The sequence below is a fragment of the Lycium barbarum genome, chromosome 10 (genome assembly GCF_019175385.1).
Source record: "Lycium barbarum isolate Lr01 chromosome 10, ASM1917538v2, whole genome shotgun sequence".
Lineage (NCBI taxonomy): Eukaryota > Viridiplantae > Streptophyta > Magnoliopsida > Solanales > Solanaceae > Lycium > Lycium barbarum.
The window spans coordinates 118,568,671-118,589,231 of record NC_083346.1 but is presented as its reverse complement, the minus strand read 5'-3'; the positions used below and the strand labels follow the sequence as shown (position 1 = coordinate 118,589,231).

Sequence of the window (20,561 nt, the reverse complement as noted above, 5' to 3'; positions counted from 1 at the left end):
ATCTAACCTGTGTTATTTTGTAACCTCTGTTTTTTGATGAAATAAAAGGCAACACTTCCTTATGGTGCGAATTACATTAAAAAAAATAAGCCAGGAAATATAGTAAGGGGTAGAGTGGCCTTGCTACTATAATATACTAAATTCAGGCCTTTGTCATTTTGATTTGTTAAGTTAGATTTTTTTATGTGATTTAGTTTACGACAAAGATACCAGTTGAAGTTACACAAAGATGAGAGGAACTTCATGCAGATGAACACAAGAATCAATACATTATTATCAAGTTACACAAATAAAATTTGTGGGAGTTAAATTAAAAATACCAAACATAACAAAAACACACAAACTCTTATGATCATATCATTTACACCTCGAGAAAAAACAAGACTAAAGAAATCATAATTATTTGCATTTTTATCTCTGACCTTGCACAATACTACAATAAAAGAACAACATAACAAAAACCCTAGTTCAAACAAGTGGAAGACACAAAATCAGGAGGAGGAGTTAAACCACATGTTGCAAGAACTGAAAGTGCCAGCAGAAGGAAGATATTAAGGTTAAGAAGTTTAAGCCTTATGGTTGTGCATAGACAAATAGCAGCTTCTAGCTTTAGTAGTCCTTGCAACATTGGGCAGCATATATGTTCCACTGGATTCCCTATTCTTGTTAGCAAAATAATCTGTATGAGTTTTAAATAAACTTACAACACAATCCGTAAAAACTTAGTAAAACCAGATTACACTGAAACTAGAAAATGAACAGAAACAGTGTTGGAAATATAAATAATATTTTTAGAATATAATCGAGCCCACTTAGTTCAAAGTGTGTCCTTAAGGAAATTATTCTCCTCATAGTACTCGAGGTTGATGGAATATCCCCTCCCGGGATATAGCGATTATCTTACCAGAATAGTGGTACTCCAAATTCCAGTAGCGGCGAACCACTCAACGACAGTATATCACACAGAAAAAAAAACTTTTAAGAAGAGTAGAAGAATAGAGAATATCAGAAAATTCGTAATAAATAATCTAAATATTAACTGGAATTTATATACATTAATGCACTGGTTGAGAAAAGGTTTGTAGTGTTTCAGAAAGGTTTGCAACCTTTCAAAAAATATACGTTTTAAAATAAAACGGAGGAAAATTTAAATTAATCGGGGAAGAAATGGGTCGCGGGTCATACACGCGGATCTGGGTCACTAACGGGTCAGTATCTGGAAATAATTAATTAATTAATTAAGTAAATCATAATTAATTAAATTAAATTAAAATTAAAATAATATTGGTCCAAAAAGATTATCAATCAGTCAAATATTTTGACCAAACCCAAACCCAAAGCCGAGCCGAGCGAGCAAGCGACGACGGCGCGAGTGGTCCTTGTCCCTTCAACCCTTTTAGCAACTAGAGAAGGTATACACCTCTCTTTTCGTCTCTTTTTTCCTATGTGGGACAAATGGTTTAACCAAAGCAAGAAAGACCTTTTACATTCCCATCACTTTTCAGCCCATCATTTCCCATTCACCAATATCAAAACCCAACAATTCCTACATGCACTAATCCTCCAAGTACATCAAGACAAAGCTCGTGTTTGAATGATTCTATAGGACACACGGTGGGTGGCGGGATAATACCAGGAATGCCTCTGCCCCCATCGCCACTTGGTCTGCCTCTACTACCAAGAGGCCCGTAGGGTGGATATCCACCAACAGATGGCCTTCTCCGGGAGGATTTGTTATTGGTGGAATAGTTCTAGGGGGGTTTGTAATTGGTGGAATAATTTCAGGAGGGTTTATTATAGGTAGAAGAATGCCAGGTGGCCTAGTGACAGGTGGCAGGATGCCGGTGGCTTGGTGACTGGAGGAGATATGCCAGGCAGGCTGGTGATTGGAGAATTGACTATAGGTGGTAAAATGCTAGATGGTGGCTTGGTGACGGGAGGCGGAACGCCAGGTGACCGAGTGACTGGAGGTGGAAAAACGATAGGCGGCAAAACCCTAGGAGGCGCTCTGCCATGATTAGGTGGCGGTTTGGTGGTTGGTATACGTGGTAGCTAGTAATATGCTTCACAGCTTTAAAGATACTTAGCTCCCGCTTGGCCATAGATTTTGGGAACATATTTTAAAAATATTTTTTCAAATTTGTGTTTGGTTAGTTAATAGATTTTGAAAAAAAAAAAACTTTTGGTTCAAACCTATTTTTAGGCCAAGATTTATCTATTGGCCTTTCTAATTTTTTAAAATTTGGTCAGTGACTAATGTTTTAATCCCAAAAATTGTCACTGATTGTAATGTCCAATAACTAATTATTGAGTCTGCATATCCAAAGACGTCTCACATTTGCACAAATTGAAATGCAGAAAATAGTGCCATTCAATAAAAAAAAAATCACAAATTGAGATTTATTCAACAAGAAAATTACAAAATTAGTAAGATAAGAGTAACGAAACCAAATTCAACAACAAACTTAAAACACATAGAAATATTTTGGGATTAACAAGTATGTTTGTTATGATTGGGCATTCTTGATCATTTTTAGAATTTATGGGTATAAGACATGTTTCAAGTTTGTTATATATATATTTTTTTTAAATGTGAAATATGTTTGGAAAACTATGGCCCAACAAAATTTGAAAAATTTCACCCAAATCAAAATTTTCAAAATTTTTGGGGGATTCTATGGCCAAACGCTAACTTAGCCATCAAGATTTGGGATAAACTAGTTAGGGGCTTTATAACTTGCATTTACTAGGCAAGTCACACTTTGGTCCTCGATTAACTTAATTACGTACTAGTAAAGCACTGACCTCTTATATATATATAAAGTTAATAATAATAATAAAGGTATTTTAAAATTATTCTTAATATAAAAATTCATATAGATTATACTTCAAATTTTAATGTGTTTTATTATTAACACTTCATTTTACATTTCTATCTACTTTTAATCACCTGAAATTTTTCATTTCTAAAAACACTTGAGTTTTGTATAAGCCATATAGGTATAACTATATCTTGTTCTTTTTCTTAAGTGTAAAGAAGGAAAATAATTTTAACAAATTGGTCTCTTTATGTGAATATGTATAATAAAATTTAAAACATGATTTCCTTTTACATTTAATTTATGTAAATAAGTATTAACTTTCTTTCTTTGAATAGAGAGTTCATGAATAGTGTCATATTTTTATTAAAAAGATGGATATCTTTTAATAGGGGTACAAAGTAAACCGACAAACCGCACCAAACTGATAAACCGAATGAAACCGAGAAGAAAACCCTACTAGTGGTTTTGTTTGGTGTGCAAAAAAAAACTGACCATAATTGTTTGGTTTGATTTTAGCTAAAAAAAGTCAAACCGAACCAAACCAACCCGATACTATATGTATTCAGTTTTAAAAATATTTTATACATAAAAATATTTATTTGTAATGTAATTTATAAATATTTCTTAAATTTTTTTCGTAGTTTTTTGTCTTTTATCATATTATATTTCGAGCTTGAACTTAGAATTTTGAATGTCAATAAGTTTTATATCATACGAATGTTAGTAACTCAAATAAAATTCACACCGAAACCAGCTCAACACTAATACTAACAAAAAAAATTAATTCTACCACTAGGAATGACAATAATGTTAGATATTTATCTTAGTTTAGATAGTGAAAATACATAACTTAATTTTTTCTTCGTCATGTAATTAATACTTATTAGCGATACTTATTTTAGCACGACTTAGTACTTTTAGATTATGGTCATTTTTTATGGATTATTAATTAGCAATATTCATTTTAACTGATTTTATTATTATTATTATTGAATATTTTAATACAATGTCGTCACTCATCTCATATTTGTTTTATTGTTTTAAGAAACACCTTAATTTTTAATTATATAGTTGTATCTTACTAGGACTAAAGAAATATTTGAAGTAAAAGTTATATGTTTTGTGTGAAGACTTTTTCCCAAAATAACCCGAAAACCAAAGAAAATCCTAGGTTGAAAAACCCGAATTTTATTGGTTTGGTTTTGTCTTGACTATGATGCCTAATTTTGCATTCTATAAATACTCACCTCCTATAATCTTTTCAATATCAACCAAACCCAAAATCCTACTTAAAACTACTTAGTAGAAAATGGCTTCTATGAAAACCACCTGCCTTGATCTCTTTCTTCTTGTAAACATTCTTTTTTTCTCTCTTGTGACTGCAACGCCTAAACCAAAGCCAAAGCCGATGCCAACGCCAACGCTAAAGCCGCCAACACCAATGCCGATGCCAACGCCAACGCCAATGTCGATGCCGACGCCAACGCCAACGCTAAAACCGCCAACACCAATGCCGATGCCGTTGCCAACGCCAATGCCAATGTCGATGCCGATGCTAACGCCTATGCCGACGCCAACCCCGAGTCTCAGCTCCCAAGACAAGTGCTCTATTGATACTCTCAAATTAGGTGTTTGTGCTAATGTTCTTGACAATTTACTTGGAGTTAGAATTGGAAATCCATCAAAGAAACCTTGTTGTTCTGTCATTCAAGGACTTGTTGATCTTGATGCTGCTCTTTGTTTATGCATTGCCATTAACGCAAATGTTCTTGGAATCAACCTTAATGTCCTTGTTTCTCTAAGCCTTCTTCTCAATGCTTGTGATAAAAAAGTTCCATCTGGCTTCCAGTGTCCTAATTGAACAACCTAGCTATGCATTTCTCATGTAAGGATAATATATTCCAGCGTGTGGTAATTAACTGTTTGTTGTTATGGTTGTGTAATAAGTGGAATTGATCGAGTATCTTGAAATAAGTTCCTCTTTGAATCTCATAAGCTTGATTTTTTACTTTACCATATAGAAGTCTATTTGTCGTAAGGTTGTCATTTTTCTTTTATCCTTATATATGGAATCCGCGACTTTTATAGGACAAAATAAAAATGTTGAATCAAACTAATACAAAAGAAAAAAAACATTAATAGGTTTCACGCACTAATTTAGTGTATGAAAGGACAAACTTTTATTTTTGCAGTTTTGTCCTTTCATACACTAAATTAGTGCGTGAAACCTATTTATATTTTTTTTTATATTAATTTGGTTCAACTTTTTTTTGTTGTGATCCTTCAAAAGTCGCGTATTCTTATCTGTGTTAAGAGAAACATGTATTGTTTTTCATTATGTGTATATGTTTATGAATATGCTCTGTTCGTAGTTGAATTTGAGTTATTAACAGCATTGTTATGACCTCGATTAACGGAAGTAATGAGATAATTGAGAATCCCACATATTAAGCGCTTAGGTATTTAAAACAACCGGACGTGATAGTGATTAAATAATTGAAAATAAGCTGAAGATACATTTAACAAGCGTACATGCCCAAGTTCCAACTTCAGTGAGTATAGCTAGCTAGGAGATCAGTGGCGTATTTATATCATTAATTATGGATTGGCAGAAGTTAATAGTTTTAACTCAAATCCGATATTTTTGCTAAATTATTTTCCTTATTATATATAAATACTAAATGGCCTATGCTCGTGCTGCGCACGGGCCAAACACTTCGGATTATAGTGTATCTATATATATGCAGTGACAATATATATATATATATATATATATATATATATATATATATATATATATATATATATATATATAATAGTACGATTAATATTACATGTAGTTTGTGCTCCGTATCTAAAACTTTATTTTATTCGTGTTTCCTATGAAAATTTATTAATATTTTTTAAAAGAAAAGACTTGTTTAAAAGAAAACTATTTTCCTCTCTTTGAGATAAAATAATAGAAATATTTAAACATCAGTTGATGCTTTCAATTTTAATTGGAATAATTTAAAAGTGTAAAATACTTATTATTTTTTATCAAATTTTTATTTGGATAATTTTAATTCAAATTATTAAATTAATTTTACATGTTTAAAACGAAACAAAGTAGAAATTATTTTTTTATTTAAACGAAGAAATGTTGTTTTCTAATTTTTGGTAAATATTCTTGCTTTAACTCATTTTACTTGTTATGTTGCCTTTTGCATGATTTTGTAAGGAAACGTGAATTAGAACTATAATTTGACTAATTTACCTTATTCATTATTTGATATTCATTTGATCTCTTTTCAAATTTATTGGAGTAAGAATAAAAATAAAAAAGTAATTAAATTGTATCTTATTTTTTAAATATATATATTTTAGTAAACATAACAAATAAATGACATGGCGAAATAACAAATACTGTAATTAAATATTTTGAAGTAATAATATGGGCCCATGTTTTTTGCCGTGCAATAATTTCATTTGCTCTCACTAATGGGTTAATATGCATGTGGTAATGAATCCAATATTATTGACTTGGTGGGGATATTTTGGGAATTACATGAATATGGTTTGATTTTTTAATATATGGGGTGCACGTTTTTTTTACGTTGCCTTTTTTCTTTTCTTTTTTTAATATGAGGTCCACTTTTTTTTTTGTAATTTTGGAGAGAGTGGGGTCCACCTTTTTGTAAGAGTGAGTGTCGTCGAAGCACGGGTAAACCGATGCTTCTATATAGTAGAAAAATAGACATATAATAAGGTATTTCTATCTACTTTTTAGAAGAGTTGGTAATATAAAGTATAAAACGTGATTTTTTTGCCCTTAAATAAAAAAGTGGGTGGGACCACAAAGCATTTTTTCCCTTAAATAAAAACGTAGAACCGAAAATGGACGAAGATCTTGCCTATATAAACCGACTCTTCTATATAGTAGCAATAGTAAAGTAATACATAATTTTTTTTTATCAAATTTGATTTGGATAATTTTAATTCAAATTATTATATTAATTTTACATGTTTCAAATGAAACAAAGTAGAAATTTGATTTTCTATTTAAATGAAGAACTTCTATTTTTTAATTTTCAGAAAATATTTTTTGTTTAACTCATTTTACTTGTCATGTTTTTTTACACAATTTTTTAAGGAAACGTCAATTAGAATTATAATTTTTGATCTCCATTTAATATTTTTTTTCTCTTATGACATTAATCTCTTTTCACATTTATTAGAGTAAGGAAAAATAAAAGAGTAATTAAATTATATCTTATTTTAATATATAAGTATTTTAAGTATGTTGCTGTAAAATAATTTCATTTGCTCCCACTAATGGGTTGATACGCATGTGGAAATGAAGCCATTATTATTGATTTAATTGTTTGATTTTCTAAACATTTTTTTAACATTGTTTTTTTTAATATGGGATTCACTTTTTTTCACTAAAAGACTGAAATTTACGAAACAACCTACTATTGTAAAATTATTATGTCAAACTTGAATATTTAAATTCTTAATTAATTTTGAATGCACATGTTCCTTAAATTTTAATTCTTTATCTGTATGATATAACTAGCTATGGATTTATTAGTCTTTTCAATAATTAATTAATGAGATATGAAAATCAAATGAAAATTTGAAATTGACAAGTATATTATTTTTGTTTATAACATGAAAAGTACAAAAAAATAATTGCTTGCGCACTTTTGTTTATAATAGTTAAATGAGATCTAAATATCAAATGTAGTATACATACATAACAACACCTCACTATAGTGACAATGAAATTTCAGGATAAATGCTGCCATTATAGAGGTTTGACTATATATATTTCAAATGTAGAAAAAAGAAAAAGGAAGTAATAATTTAAAAGAAAATTTGATTGTAAATTTGCCATATTTTCTGGATCAGAATTATTACGCCATGGATATAAATATTATATCTCAAGAAATCGTCCCAACATAGCGCTCCCAATATTTCTACCTTCGTGAGCAGTGATTTTATCTTCTTTAACGAGTAGATTTTACAAATTTCATGTAGATATACTTACATCCAATTTTAAATCAAACTATATCAACTTAGCATGGTTAAGTGATTTAGTAGGGTGAAGGGTGAGCATATATAAGTAACCACTATCTTGGGTGATAATCAGAGGCGAATCCAGGATTTCAAGAGGATGAATTCACCATTAACTATGAGATTTTTTGATTTCTTGTGCCTTTATTTCGTTACAGCTTAGCGCCTATGGTATGTTTTATTTATTTATTTTGCCTTTGGGAGTTGGGGTAATTAGAAGTAAAGCGGGGAAAAAGTCATTACATGTCATATAAAACAACACGTTTTTTACTTTTGAGTAATTAAAATTATAGAAGAAAAAGGATTTAGAATAATATAAAAATAAAATTTAAAAGGCTACTTTAGAAAATAAAAGCAAAAAACAAAAACTCGCAAGAGCTAGTGTCTATTTTTAAAATTATACAAATAATATATCGATTGACCATGTGTTCACGTGACTCAAATTTTAAGCATAAATTCACCTCTGGTGATAGTAGTCTATTAGCAAACACATGCTATGCACTGATTGGTGCATTGTAAATATTGGATGCGGGCAAATTTTTACTATTAGGGTGTTAAATGGGTTGAAGTAAATACAATATTAAAAACGAGTGGGGTCATAAACTTGCCCAAAGTCTGCTTGGGCCAAAATGGATGAGTCTACTTGAACAGCTGAACTACACAATTGATCATAACTTAACTCAGACAATTCATAATGATTTTCATTTGTTTTTTTGTCCATTTATTTGTTTAATTATAAAATTAAAATAACAAAAAAATTCGTTTATTTATTATGACTATATCGAACAAAACAAACTAAAAATGATATCTTCTTATGCGTCGATGAGTTCTTTTATGGGTTACATGTGCAATTGAAATTAGCCAAAACTTTTTGACGTGCTATGTCCAATATGACCCATCAATAAATATATGTTCATCAATAAATATATGTGTTTGTGTCCAGCTTAACTCATTCAAGTCTGGGCAGGTTGGACAAGTTATGCATTGGCTAAATTTGAAAATGCTCGCGATCTTATGTCCATTAATCAAGAAGTCATTTAATTATTTTTCAGAGTGAAGAGAGGACTGGCCTTAAGAGACCAAGCGAGATCTTAGTAGCTCAGTTGGTTGGCTACCTAAATTTTCATCTTGTTGGTGAGGGTTCGATTCCTCATGATGTAATTCCCTTCATGTGAAAAAAAAAATTAGAAGACTTGAGAGAGCGATTTGTCTCTGATATTTCCATAAATCGGGCCAAGCTGCTTTGGAAGAACTCTAATTAGCCACAAGCATGTATAGACAACCCATGATTCAGATTCTTATAACTGACAGAAAATCTGACGTTTATTTATGATGTATTATTCCTATTCCTACTACAAATTTAGACATATTGATCTTGACATACAACCTTCCATAATTTCAATGGCATTCATTTTTATCAAATTCTGGTGTACTTTATTTTTACACAGTTCGTCAATTTGGCCGCTTGCAGACTAAAATTGCGTACTGTATATAATAATGAAATTTAGTCGACATATTGGGGTTTGTTTGGAGAAGTGATTTCAACTTCTGCAACTTTGTTTGTTTGCAATTTTGTCAAAAAAGAGGTAAATCTCTATTCATATTTTGAAGAAAAAAACATTCTGCTTCTTCAAAAAAAAAAACCACTAGAAAAAAAGATTCAAACAATTGTTCTCTAATAGAACAATATCATGTATAAGTACTTCACTAAGAAAGAATATAAATGTGCAGCTTAGTAAGTACTATAGTTCGTTTTATCAAAAGAGACTTTAAGTAGACGATTTAAATATGCTAAATGAAGACCTGACAAGAGTTACATGGAATTTTTTGGAATCCCATGGGAACCAGGCTCCGTCAAAACCCAAATGATGAAATGGTGCCCTCAAGCCCAAAAACAGCTTACACAAAGATCTACTCAAAATTATTCCAATATTTATTTTATGAGAAATATGGAAGGCTAGATGTTCCTACAGATATGGGGAAAAAAAGTTTCAAAAGCCAAAATTGTTTACCAGATTTCCTACTATATAAAATGAATTGTATCAAAGACCAACTCTACTACTCAATGGACATGGATAAGGCAGGATTTCACCAAACAAGTTTTGATGAGCTCACAATGAAGTGGATCAGACCTCCGATGAGTTGGATAAAACTCAACACAGATGGCAGTCACAATGCAACTGATTATATTGGAGCAGGAGGAATAGTTAAAGATAACAATGGAAGAATGATCATGTCCTTGGCTAAATACATGTGAATGGGTAGCAGTAATTTTGCTGAAGCAAAGATTATAATCTATGGCTTACAATGGTGTATTTCACACAATTTTCAAAATATTGTACTGGAAAGTGATGCCCTTATCATTGTTATCATGATAAAGGGAAAAAGCAACACAATTTGGCAGGTTCAAGATTCAATAGTTGATATTAGTCAAATTCTCTCTCAGACATCCAATAGAGTTTAACACTGTTATATATGAGGCAAATCAAATTGCGGATGCATTAGCAAAATGGAGCATGGAGAATCAAGAAAAACAATTTTATTATGCTAAAGATCTTCCAAAGCAGGCTGGTAGTGCATACTATCTGGATTTTCAAGAAATTAGCCTCCAGAAGGCATAAACAATGAAGGAGCATTATTATTTAAATAGTCTTTTGGGTGTTTTTTTTTAGTCTTAATTTTTCTCCCTGTAATACTAGCCTGAGGAATGCTTCAGGGTTTACTCATATCTAACTTGTGTTATTTTGTAACCTCTGTTTTTTGATGAAATAAAAGGCAACACCTCCTTATGGTGCAAATTACATTAAAAAAGAAATAAGCCGGAAATATAGTAAGGGGTAGAGTGGCCTTGCTACTTTAATAATTCCTACATGCACTAATCCTCCAAGTACATCAAGACAAAGCCCATGTTTGAATGATTCTATAGGACACACGACGGGTGGTGGGATAATACCAGGAATGCCTCTGCCCCCATCGCCACCTGATCTGCTTCCACCACCAGGAGGCCCGTAGGGTGGATATCAACCAACAGAAGGCCTTCTCCGGGAGGATTTGTTATTGGTGGAATAGTTCCGGGAGGGTTTGTAATTGGTGGAATAATTTCAGGAGGGTTTATTATAGGTAGAAGAATGCCAGGTGGCCTAGAGACAGGTGGCAGGATGACGGTGGCTTGGTGACTAGAGGAGATATGCCAGGCAGGCTGGTGATTGGAGGCATTACGATTGGAGGATTGACTATAGGTGGTAAAATTCTAGATGGTGGCTTGGTGACGGGAGGCGGACGCCAGGTGTCCGTGTGACTGGAGGTGGAAAAACGATAGGCGGCAAAACCCTATGAGGCGCTCTGCCATGATTAGGTGGCGGTTTGGTGGTTGGTATACGTGGTAGCTAGTAATATGCTTCGCAGCTTTAAAGATACTTAGCTCCCGCGTGGCCATAGATTTTGGGAACATATTTTAAAAATATTTTTTCAAATTTGTGTTTGGTTAGTTAACAGATTTTGAAAAAAAAAAGAACTTCTGGTTCAAACCTACTTTTAGGCCAAGATTTATCTATTGGCCTTTCTAAATTTTTTAAATTTGGTTAGTGACTAATGTTTTAATCCCAAAAGTTGTCATTGATTGTAATGTCCAATAACTAATTATTTAGTCTGCATATCCAAAGACGTTTCACATTTGCACAAATTGAAATGCAGAAAATAGTGCGATTCAATAAAAAAATCACAAATTGAGATTTATTCAACAAGAAAATTACAAAATTAGTAAGATAAGAGTACTGAAACCAAATTCAACAACAAACTTAAAACACATAGAAATATTTTGGGATTAACAAGCGATAACGTCCAAATTCAATCCTCAAAGAGAAGTGTACACGGTCGTATGCAATATAATTTACCCAACTATGTCGGGGTCGATCCCACAGGGAACAATATGCTAGGCGATTAAGAAAGTAAGGAACTTTCACCAACTAAGCTAAAGCCAAACGGTAGGTAATATTTTGGTATTTTGAGAAAATTATAACTAATGCAGAAATGTAAACTAATCTAGAAAGCGAATAAAATGATCAATGGCCACAAGCATGGATAAAAGGAAAATTATTCTCAAGAAATGATCCAATGTATTTTACAATGTTACAACTAAGAGTAGGGTTATGTTAATAGATAATGATTTCTAAATTCTCATTGAAAGTTTCTCAACCAAATCAATGAATTTCACCTTAAGCTTTCTCAAGCCTTAAAGTGTGATATTAGGCACAATCAATATAATCCCAAGTGACTTTTCTCTTTCGAGTTCAAGTCATTAGATGAGTTTAATGACCCAAATTCTTGTTAACTAATCTTTCCCAAATTGACTTTCCTCTATCGAGCTGAAATCAAATTAAATGGGTGAGTCCTAGGGTTAGCTAATCCCTTTGGAAACATTCAAGAACGAGATTAATTAAAAAAACAATAATCCACTTCATTAGCAATAAAAATTATTCAATACATAAGCATAACAAGAGTTTCAAACCAAACTTTAATCAAGAATGTTTTCATAAACAAGATTTAAGTAATGGAATAAATACTACACACTTAGATAATCAGTACAAAGCAAGGAATTGAAGAAATGAATTAAAGGTTTAAGAAATACTCAACCAAATCTTCAACCCCAAAGTTGTGGTGTAGAAACCTAATATCCAAAACTTATCAAAAAACTGCCAAACATATGTTTTACAAACCCTAAAAGAGTATTTATATCATTCCAAAAACGGGAACAAAATCTAGGCAAAAATACCCTCATGCACAACATGCTACTCGCATCTTGTGTCGCAGGTTCAACATGCGAGTCGCATGTTGTGCCAAAATCATAGCATGTTGTGCCAATTTCTCTATCAACACATGCTGCACAACATGCGGCTCGTATGTTGAACATGCTGGTCGCATGTTGAACATGCTGCACCAAGTGTTGCTAGCATGTTCAACATGCTGCTTCTCATGTTCAACATGCTGCTTCGCATGTTCAACATGTTGCATCGCATGTTCAACATGTTGCATCTCATGTTCAACATGCTGCAGCAAGTGCTGCTAGCATGTGCTGCCAGAAAGTGCTTCTTGTTCTATTTTTGCTTCGTTTTGCTCCGTTATTCTCTTCGGGCATCTTATCCTACAAAACAATATAAGTACACGAAAAGTAATAACAAAAGTTCTTAAAGAGTCACAAAAACTTAAGGAATTATCATCGAATATCGCGTAATTTCACGACTCATCAACACCCCCAACTTAAAGTCTTTGTTTGTCCTCAAGCAAATCAAAATAAAAATCTCAATGAGGAACCACTTTAAGCACAAAAACATGACTTTGGTTGGTACCAACAATTAGGATACAAGCATGTGAAGCTTCAACCAAATAACTCCCTTATTTCAAAATACAATTTCAAGAATGCAATAGAGATTTAAAATTATCAAGCAACAACACTCAAGTCTCAATAAGTGACTCAAAACCACTAGTTTACTAGATATGCTCAATTGACTCAACTTGGAATTTTTGAACATGACCACTCTATCGTAATCCATATGCCCTCACAAGAAAGAAAGTCCCAAAATCACTATATTCACAACAATAACACAATGGACAAATACACAAAGTCACTCACACTCAATAAAGAAATTCTAGTGCTTACAAATATCACACCATAAGCTTGCCTTTATTTTCAATCATCACTAACTCAAGAACATTCAGTTGGAGATCACATAGGGACTTTTTAAGCTCGTAATGTAGGCTTAGGGAAGGGTAGGATAAGTATTTGAGACACAAGTGACTACGCTACGCCCTCCTTGAACACTACACAAACTTTCCTCTTCATTTCAAAACATCACTCCTTCCTTTGCATACTAGTTTCCCCAATTATTCAAACTTCTTTTTTTTTTGCACAAAAAGTTTGCAACCTTTTTGTATTTTTTCAAATTTTCTTCCTTTCTTTTGACTTTTCCACAACACCAACCTTCACCACTCTCAACCAACACTAACACCCCCAACTTAGGATTTTGGCCTCAAATTCACAAGTTCATGTTCAAGGAGGGAAAGGTTCAAAAGAGAGACTTTTCATCGAACAGGGTAAAGGCTTGTAATGGGGCAATCAAAGAAAAGGTCATAAGCTCAAATAACGTTACTAGTGATATTATTTATGTAATGGTAGGCTAAAGAGGCTTTTTCAAAAATCACAAAGATAGCCCAAGGTCATCTCTCCAACCAACATAATCAAAATTAGTATTGAACGACTAATCGGGCAAGTTCTAGATGATAAAAGTAAACACAAGAATTATTCAACAAACACTCACACACATGGCATATGAACTAGTCAAGATGGATCAATTTCACTTCTCAAGAAAGAACAACTAGTGCAATATCTCATAATCCAAAGTAAACACAACTAGTAGGTAAAGAGTCACCAAATGAGCCAAAAAGTTGTCACAAAGATCATTCTTTCCTATGCGCCTTGCTTTATAACTTCCACGAAATAATTTGGAGGGGTATTCGCATTTCAATTTCACATGCAAGAGACTAACTCTATTAGTACCAAACAAGCCAAGAGTTTTCATATTTTTCCTCTAAGAAAATAAAATAATAAGAGTGACTAATCCACAACATGTCAAAAGAATAAAATTTTCAAAACTTTTGAGCAAGTTTCAAAATATAATGTGCTACCACGTGCCAAACCCAACTATAAACATTGCAGTGTCCTTGTTGCACATAATCAAAACAAAACATAAAAATAGAAAGGAAAAAAAAATTCTCTCGGTCACCACCTGCGACGCGACCTGTGAGTCGCAGGTGATGTCACCCGAAATTCTTTTTTTTTTGCTCTCTGTCACATTGGGCGACCCGACCTGCGATTCGCAGGTATGATCTGCGAATCGCAGGTTATAACACCAGAAACAAAAATTTTTGCAGCTTTTACTGGTTTTGGGGGCTGTCTGGATATCCGACATACTTAAAACAACTCCAAAAATTTTGAAACTTTGCAGATTAGTCAAAAACCATAAACTAAACGATTCTAAAAAAATAAAATTTCAAAAATGTTTTAAAAATTTTAAAACGATGGGTTACCTCCCACCAAGCGCTTGATTTAACGTCGCGACACGACCGTTACCTTTACCACTTTTCCTTCCATTTGAAAAATATGAATTTGCGCCCCAACTTTGAATCAAGATTATGATGCGCTCATGGGGTGGTGGTAGAAAAGCAAAGAGGAATGTCGTATTTTGCACTTCTTGGCCCGTAAGTGAAGCATGCCATTTTGTCTTCTTGGCATAGCAAACTTCAAAATGAAAACGCTTTCTTATTCATCTCCAAAATTCTCCATAGGCTCGGTTAGTTCAACTTCCATTTCACTAACCAAACATAATGTTGAAAAATGGTTGGAATGTGGTCTAAGGCGCTCTATTTTCAAATTTGCTTCATTTTTGACATCCTCACCCAAAAATGAACTAGAGTCTTCAAAAATCATGTTATGAACTTTTTTATGCAACTCTAGTATTATTTCTTCAATATTGGCATCTTGCATTATTTTTGGATTGGTCGGTTGGCAATTCACCATTAGCTCATTAAAATCAATCTTGACCTCTTCTTCATTGGAAACCAACTCAAAACTACAATCCATGGCCCTTTCATATTGAGCCTCACATGCCTTAATCTTTGAATTCAATTCAGCCTCCAATTTTGGATAGCAATTTCAAGTAGCTCCATTTCTTGACTTTGCTCAACATGCATTTTTAGAAATTCTTCCATCATTGGTGAAATTCCTTCACGGTGATCCCCATAGGCTTCAAGTGGTTGAGCTTGATTCATTAGCCAATCTTGGCTCAAAATTTCCATCTTGTCAAGTTTTTCTTCATTGTGAGAGTCGTCCAACTCTTGTAAAAATCCATCCATGGTGAGATATACCTTTTGGATAGTTTCATCATCTCCATGTTGAACTTCTTCCCACAATTTGATCAAGACTTGCCCATAGTTTTTGTTCCTCCCCATTATGCTTTTTAAAATTTCCTCAACTTCTTCTTTTTGAGAATTGGAGATTTCTTCTTCAAGATTTTGCCCTTCTTCAAGTTGAACCGCTTCCTCCATTTCACAACTTTCGTTGTGATCACAAGAATTTTCGGGCTCATCTTGTAAACTAGAAATCTCTTTTTCAACCATTTCATTTTGAGGAGTCGACACTTCCATGACAATTGAGGAATTTTCATCCTCAAATGAATCATTCATTCTTTTCATAGCTTCTCCATTTTCTAAAACGGATTGTTGGACGAGTTTTTGCTCTTCCTCCATTTTAGCTTCTCGATCTAAGTATGTTTGGAGCATTGCCATGATGCCTTCATAACCGGCACTTTGTCCTTCACTTGTCATGTCATTGTCCCTATCAAACTCAAAAACACAACTAGCATTTTCGTTAGAACAACTTGGGGGAGGGAAGCAAAATAATTGGGACAATCACCCCAATGTCCACCTTGACCACCACATATATTACAAATATTTCCATTATAGGATTGAGACGGTGCACACATCTCTCTCCCGAGAAAATTTTCACAATCTTGCCAAAAGTGGGGTCCTCCACAATATGGACATGGATCATCAAAATATGAACAACTATCATCCAACCAATTTTCATTATATGATGCCATTTTTTTTTTGTAAAAATAAAACCAAGCAAAGAAAACAACTACACAAATATTCACAAGTTTGGACCAAAGCAAGCAAAGCTAAAATCCCAAACTAACCCAAATACGCTAAATTGTTCCCCGGCAACGACAACAAAATTGATAACGTCCAAATTCACTCCTCAAAGAGAAGTGTACACGGTCGTATGCAATATAATTTACCCAACTATGAGTCGGGGTCGATCCCACAAGGAACAATATGCTAGGCGATCAAAAAAGTAAGGAACTTTCACCAACTAAGATAAAGCCAAACGATAGGTAACATTTTGGTATTTTGAGAAAATTATAACTAATGCAGAAATGTAAACTAATCTAGAAAGCGAATAAAATGATAAATGGATACAAGGAAAATTACTCTCAAGTAACGATCCAATGTATTTTACAATGTTACAACTAAGAGTGGGGTTATGTTAATAGATAATGATTTCTAAATTCTCATTGAAAGTTTCTCAACCAAATTAATGAATTTCACCTTATGCTTTCTCAAGCCTTAAAGTGTGATATTAGGCACAATCAATATAACCCCAAGTGACTTTCCTCTCTCGAGCTCAAGTCATTAGATGAGTTTAATGACCCAAATTCTTGTTAACTAATCTTTCCCAAACCGACTTTCCTCTCTCAAGCTCAAATCAAATTAAATGGGTGAATCCTAGGATTAGCTAATCCCTTTGGAAACATTCAAGAACGAGATTAATTAAAGAAACAATAACTCACTTCATTACGAATAAAAATCATTCAATGCATAAGCATAACAAGAGTTTCAAACCAAACTTTAATCAAGAATATTTTCATAAACGAGATTTAAGTAATGGAATAAATACTACACATTTAGATAATCAATACAAAGCAAGGAATTGAAGAAATGAATTAAAGGTTTAAGAAATACTCAACCAAATCTTCAAATCTTCAACCCCAAAGTGTGGTGTAGAAACCTAGTCTCCAAAACTTGTCAAAAAACTGCCAAAGATATGTTTTACAAACCCTAAAAGAGTATTTATGTCATTCCAAAAAACGGGAACAAAATCTGGGCAAAAATACCCTCGTGCGCAACATGCTACTCGCATCTTGTATCGCAGGTTCAACATGCGAGTCGCATGTTGTGCCAATTTCTTTGTCAACACATGTTGCACAACATGCGGTTCGCATGTTGAACATGCATGCGGCTCGCATGTTCAACATGCGGCTCACATGTTGAACATGCTGCACCAAGTGCTGCTAGCATGTTCAACATGCTACTTCGCATGTTCAACATGCTGCAGCAAGTGCTGCTAGCATGTGCTGCCAGAAAGTGCTTCTTGTTCTATTTTTTCTCTGTTATGCTCTTCGGGCATCTTATCCTACAAAACAACATAAATACACGAAAAATAACAACAAAAGTGCTTAAAGAGTCACATAAATTTAAGGAATTAGCATCGAATATCGCGTAATTTCATGACTCATCAACAAGTATGTTTGTTATGATTGGGCATTCTTGATCATTTTTAGAATTTATGGGTATAAGAAATGTTTCAAGTTTGTTATATATATTTTTTTTAAATGTGAAATATGTTTGGAAAACTATGGCCAAACACATTTTCAAAATTTGAAAAATTTCACCCAAATCAAATTTTTCAAATTTTTTGGGGGAATCTATGGACAAACGCTAACTTAGCCATCAAGATTTGGGATAAACTAGTTAGTTAGGGGCTTTATAACTTGCATTTACTAAGCAGGTCACACTTTGGTCCTCGATTAACTTAATTACTGACTAGTAAAGCGCGGTACTTCAAATTTTAATGTGTTTTATTATTAACACTTCATTTTACATTTATATCTACTTTTAATCACCTGAAATTTTTCATATCTAAAAACACTTGAGTTTTGTATAAGCCATATAGGTATAACTATATCTTGTTCTTTTTCTTAACGTGTAAAGAAGGAAAATAATTTTAACAAATTGGTCTCTTTATGTGAATATGTATAATAAAATTTAAAACATGATTTCCTTGTACATTTAATTTATGTAAATAAGTATTTAACTTTCTTTATTTAAATAGAGAGTTCATGAATAGTGTCATATTTTTATTAAAAAGATGGATATCTTTTAATAGGGGTACAAAGTAAACCGACAAACCGCACCAAACTGATAAACCGAATGAAACCGAGAAGAAAACCCTACTAGTGGTTTGGTTTGGTGTGCAAAAAAAAAAAAAACGACCATAATTGTTTGGTTTGATTTTAGCTAAAAAAAAGTCAAACCGAACCAAACCAACCCGATACTATATGTATTCAGTTTTAAAAATATTTATTTGTAGTGTAATTTATAAATATTTCTTAAAATTTTTTCATAGTTTTTTGTCTTTTATCATATTATATTTCGAGCTTGAACTTAGAATTTTGAATGTCAATAAGTTTTATATCATACGAATGTTAGTAACTCAAATAAAGTCCACACCGAAACCAGCTCAACACTAATACTAACAAAAAAAATTAATTCTACCACTAGGAATGACAATAATGTTAGATATTTATCTTAGTTTAGATAGTGAAAATACATAACTTAATTTTTTCTTCGTCATGTAATTAATACTTATTAACAATACTTATTTTAGCATGACTTAGTACTTTTAGATTATGGTCATTTTCTTTATGGCTTATTAATTAACAATATTCATTTTAACTGATTTTATTATTTTTTTGGTGAATATTTTAATACAATATCGTCACTCATCTCATATTTGTTTTATTTTTTTAAGAAACACCTTAATTTTTAATTATATAGTTGTATCTTACTAGGACTAAAGGAATATTTGAAGTAAAAGTTATATATTTTGTATGAAGACTTTTTCCCAAAATAACCCGAAAACCCGAGAAAATCCTAGGTTGAAAAATCCGAAATTTATTGGTTTGATTTTGTGTATAAATTTAAAAAACCGAAACAATTAATTTTGTTTGGTATTTAAAAAATTTGAACCAACCCGGTCCGTACACTGCCCTATCTTTTAACAATTGAGCGTGCTAGCACATGAGGTGGTGAAGAATACTTTCCTCATACCCTAACTCGATCAATTCAAAAATATTTTTTGCCTCCTTAATTTGTTAATTAATGGTGTAAAATGAAACCTCCACTTTTCTCCTTAAAATAATCACTCTCAACTAAAGTTATCGATAAGAGAAAGAATTACAAAACGGAATTACACTGAATTCAAAAGGTTGAAATAAATTAAGAGGGTTATTAATGAATGTAAAAGAATATTGGGAGTGGGATTTAAGAATTTGAATGTAGAATTAGTTACTTTCGAAATTCTATCGTTAGAAGTTAAAAAATGAATTTAGCAACTAAATTTGAAAATAATAAAAAAAAAGATAAGCCCGTGAATACATTTCTAGAGTAAAAAAATTCAAACTATAGCTCATTTCATAAAATCACAAGGTTGTCTTCATTTTTTAAGGTGCGGCAGAAAAGAAAATACCCTTTTTTAGTAGCACAAACACATGCCCATCTCCTTTCATTTTATCTTGAAATTTATATCGATCTTGGAGTAAAATGTAGTCCTCATTATAATCTTGACACAAGCATGTATGACAAAAGAAAGCTTGTAACATTGCTTCTCAATTTGAGACAATTCTTTTTACCATTGATCTTGTCATCCCTTTCTAATATTAAGCATCTTTAATTTTCGATGATTTATCAACTCCTCTAAATTAAAATTGCATTCCCTGGATTCTGCCTTGCAAATCTAAGTCACGTTTTCACTAACAACACTATTACTATGATGCACATTTTGGAGTAATGTTCCCATCAAAAAATCTTGAGATAAATGATGAGCTATGACTATACCTGTTAATCGGTTTGAACCAGACCAGACCGGTAACCGGTTAACAAACTGGCCGGTTTCCGATTAAAAAATTAGAACCAGCCATCGGTTTCGGTTTATCAGTTAAAAACCCGAAACCGGAACCGGTTTAGTTCAAACACGTCTAAAACCTCTTTTTTGTATAGTATAATATA

At 32.6% G+C, this 20,561-nt stretch overlaps 1 protein-coding gene and 1 pseudogene across 1 annotated transcript in view; one reads left to right on the top strand and one right to left on the bottom strand.

The window, feature by feature from the left end:
- Positions 1-414: 414 nt before the first annotated feature.
- LOC132613390 (36.4 kDa proline-rich protein-like) lies at positions 415-3,842 on the bottom strand (annotated as a pseudogene).
- Positions 3,843-4,069: 227 nt separating this feature from the next.
- LOC132615525 (pEARLI1-like lipid transfer protein 3) overlaps positions 4,070-20,561 on the top strand; it is a 25,217-nt gene continuing 8,725 nt past the window's right edge. Inside the window, exon 1 of the mRNA XM_060330129.1 lies at positions 4,070-4,516. Coding sequence (XP_060186112.1) covers positions 4,132-4,516 — 385 coding nt within the window. The 5' untranslated portion in view covers positions 4,070-4,131. The remainder of the gene's footprint in view (positions 4,517-20,561) is intronic.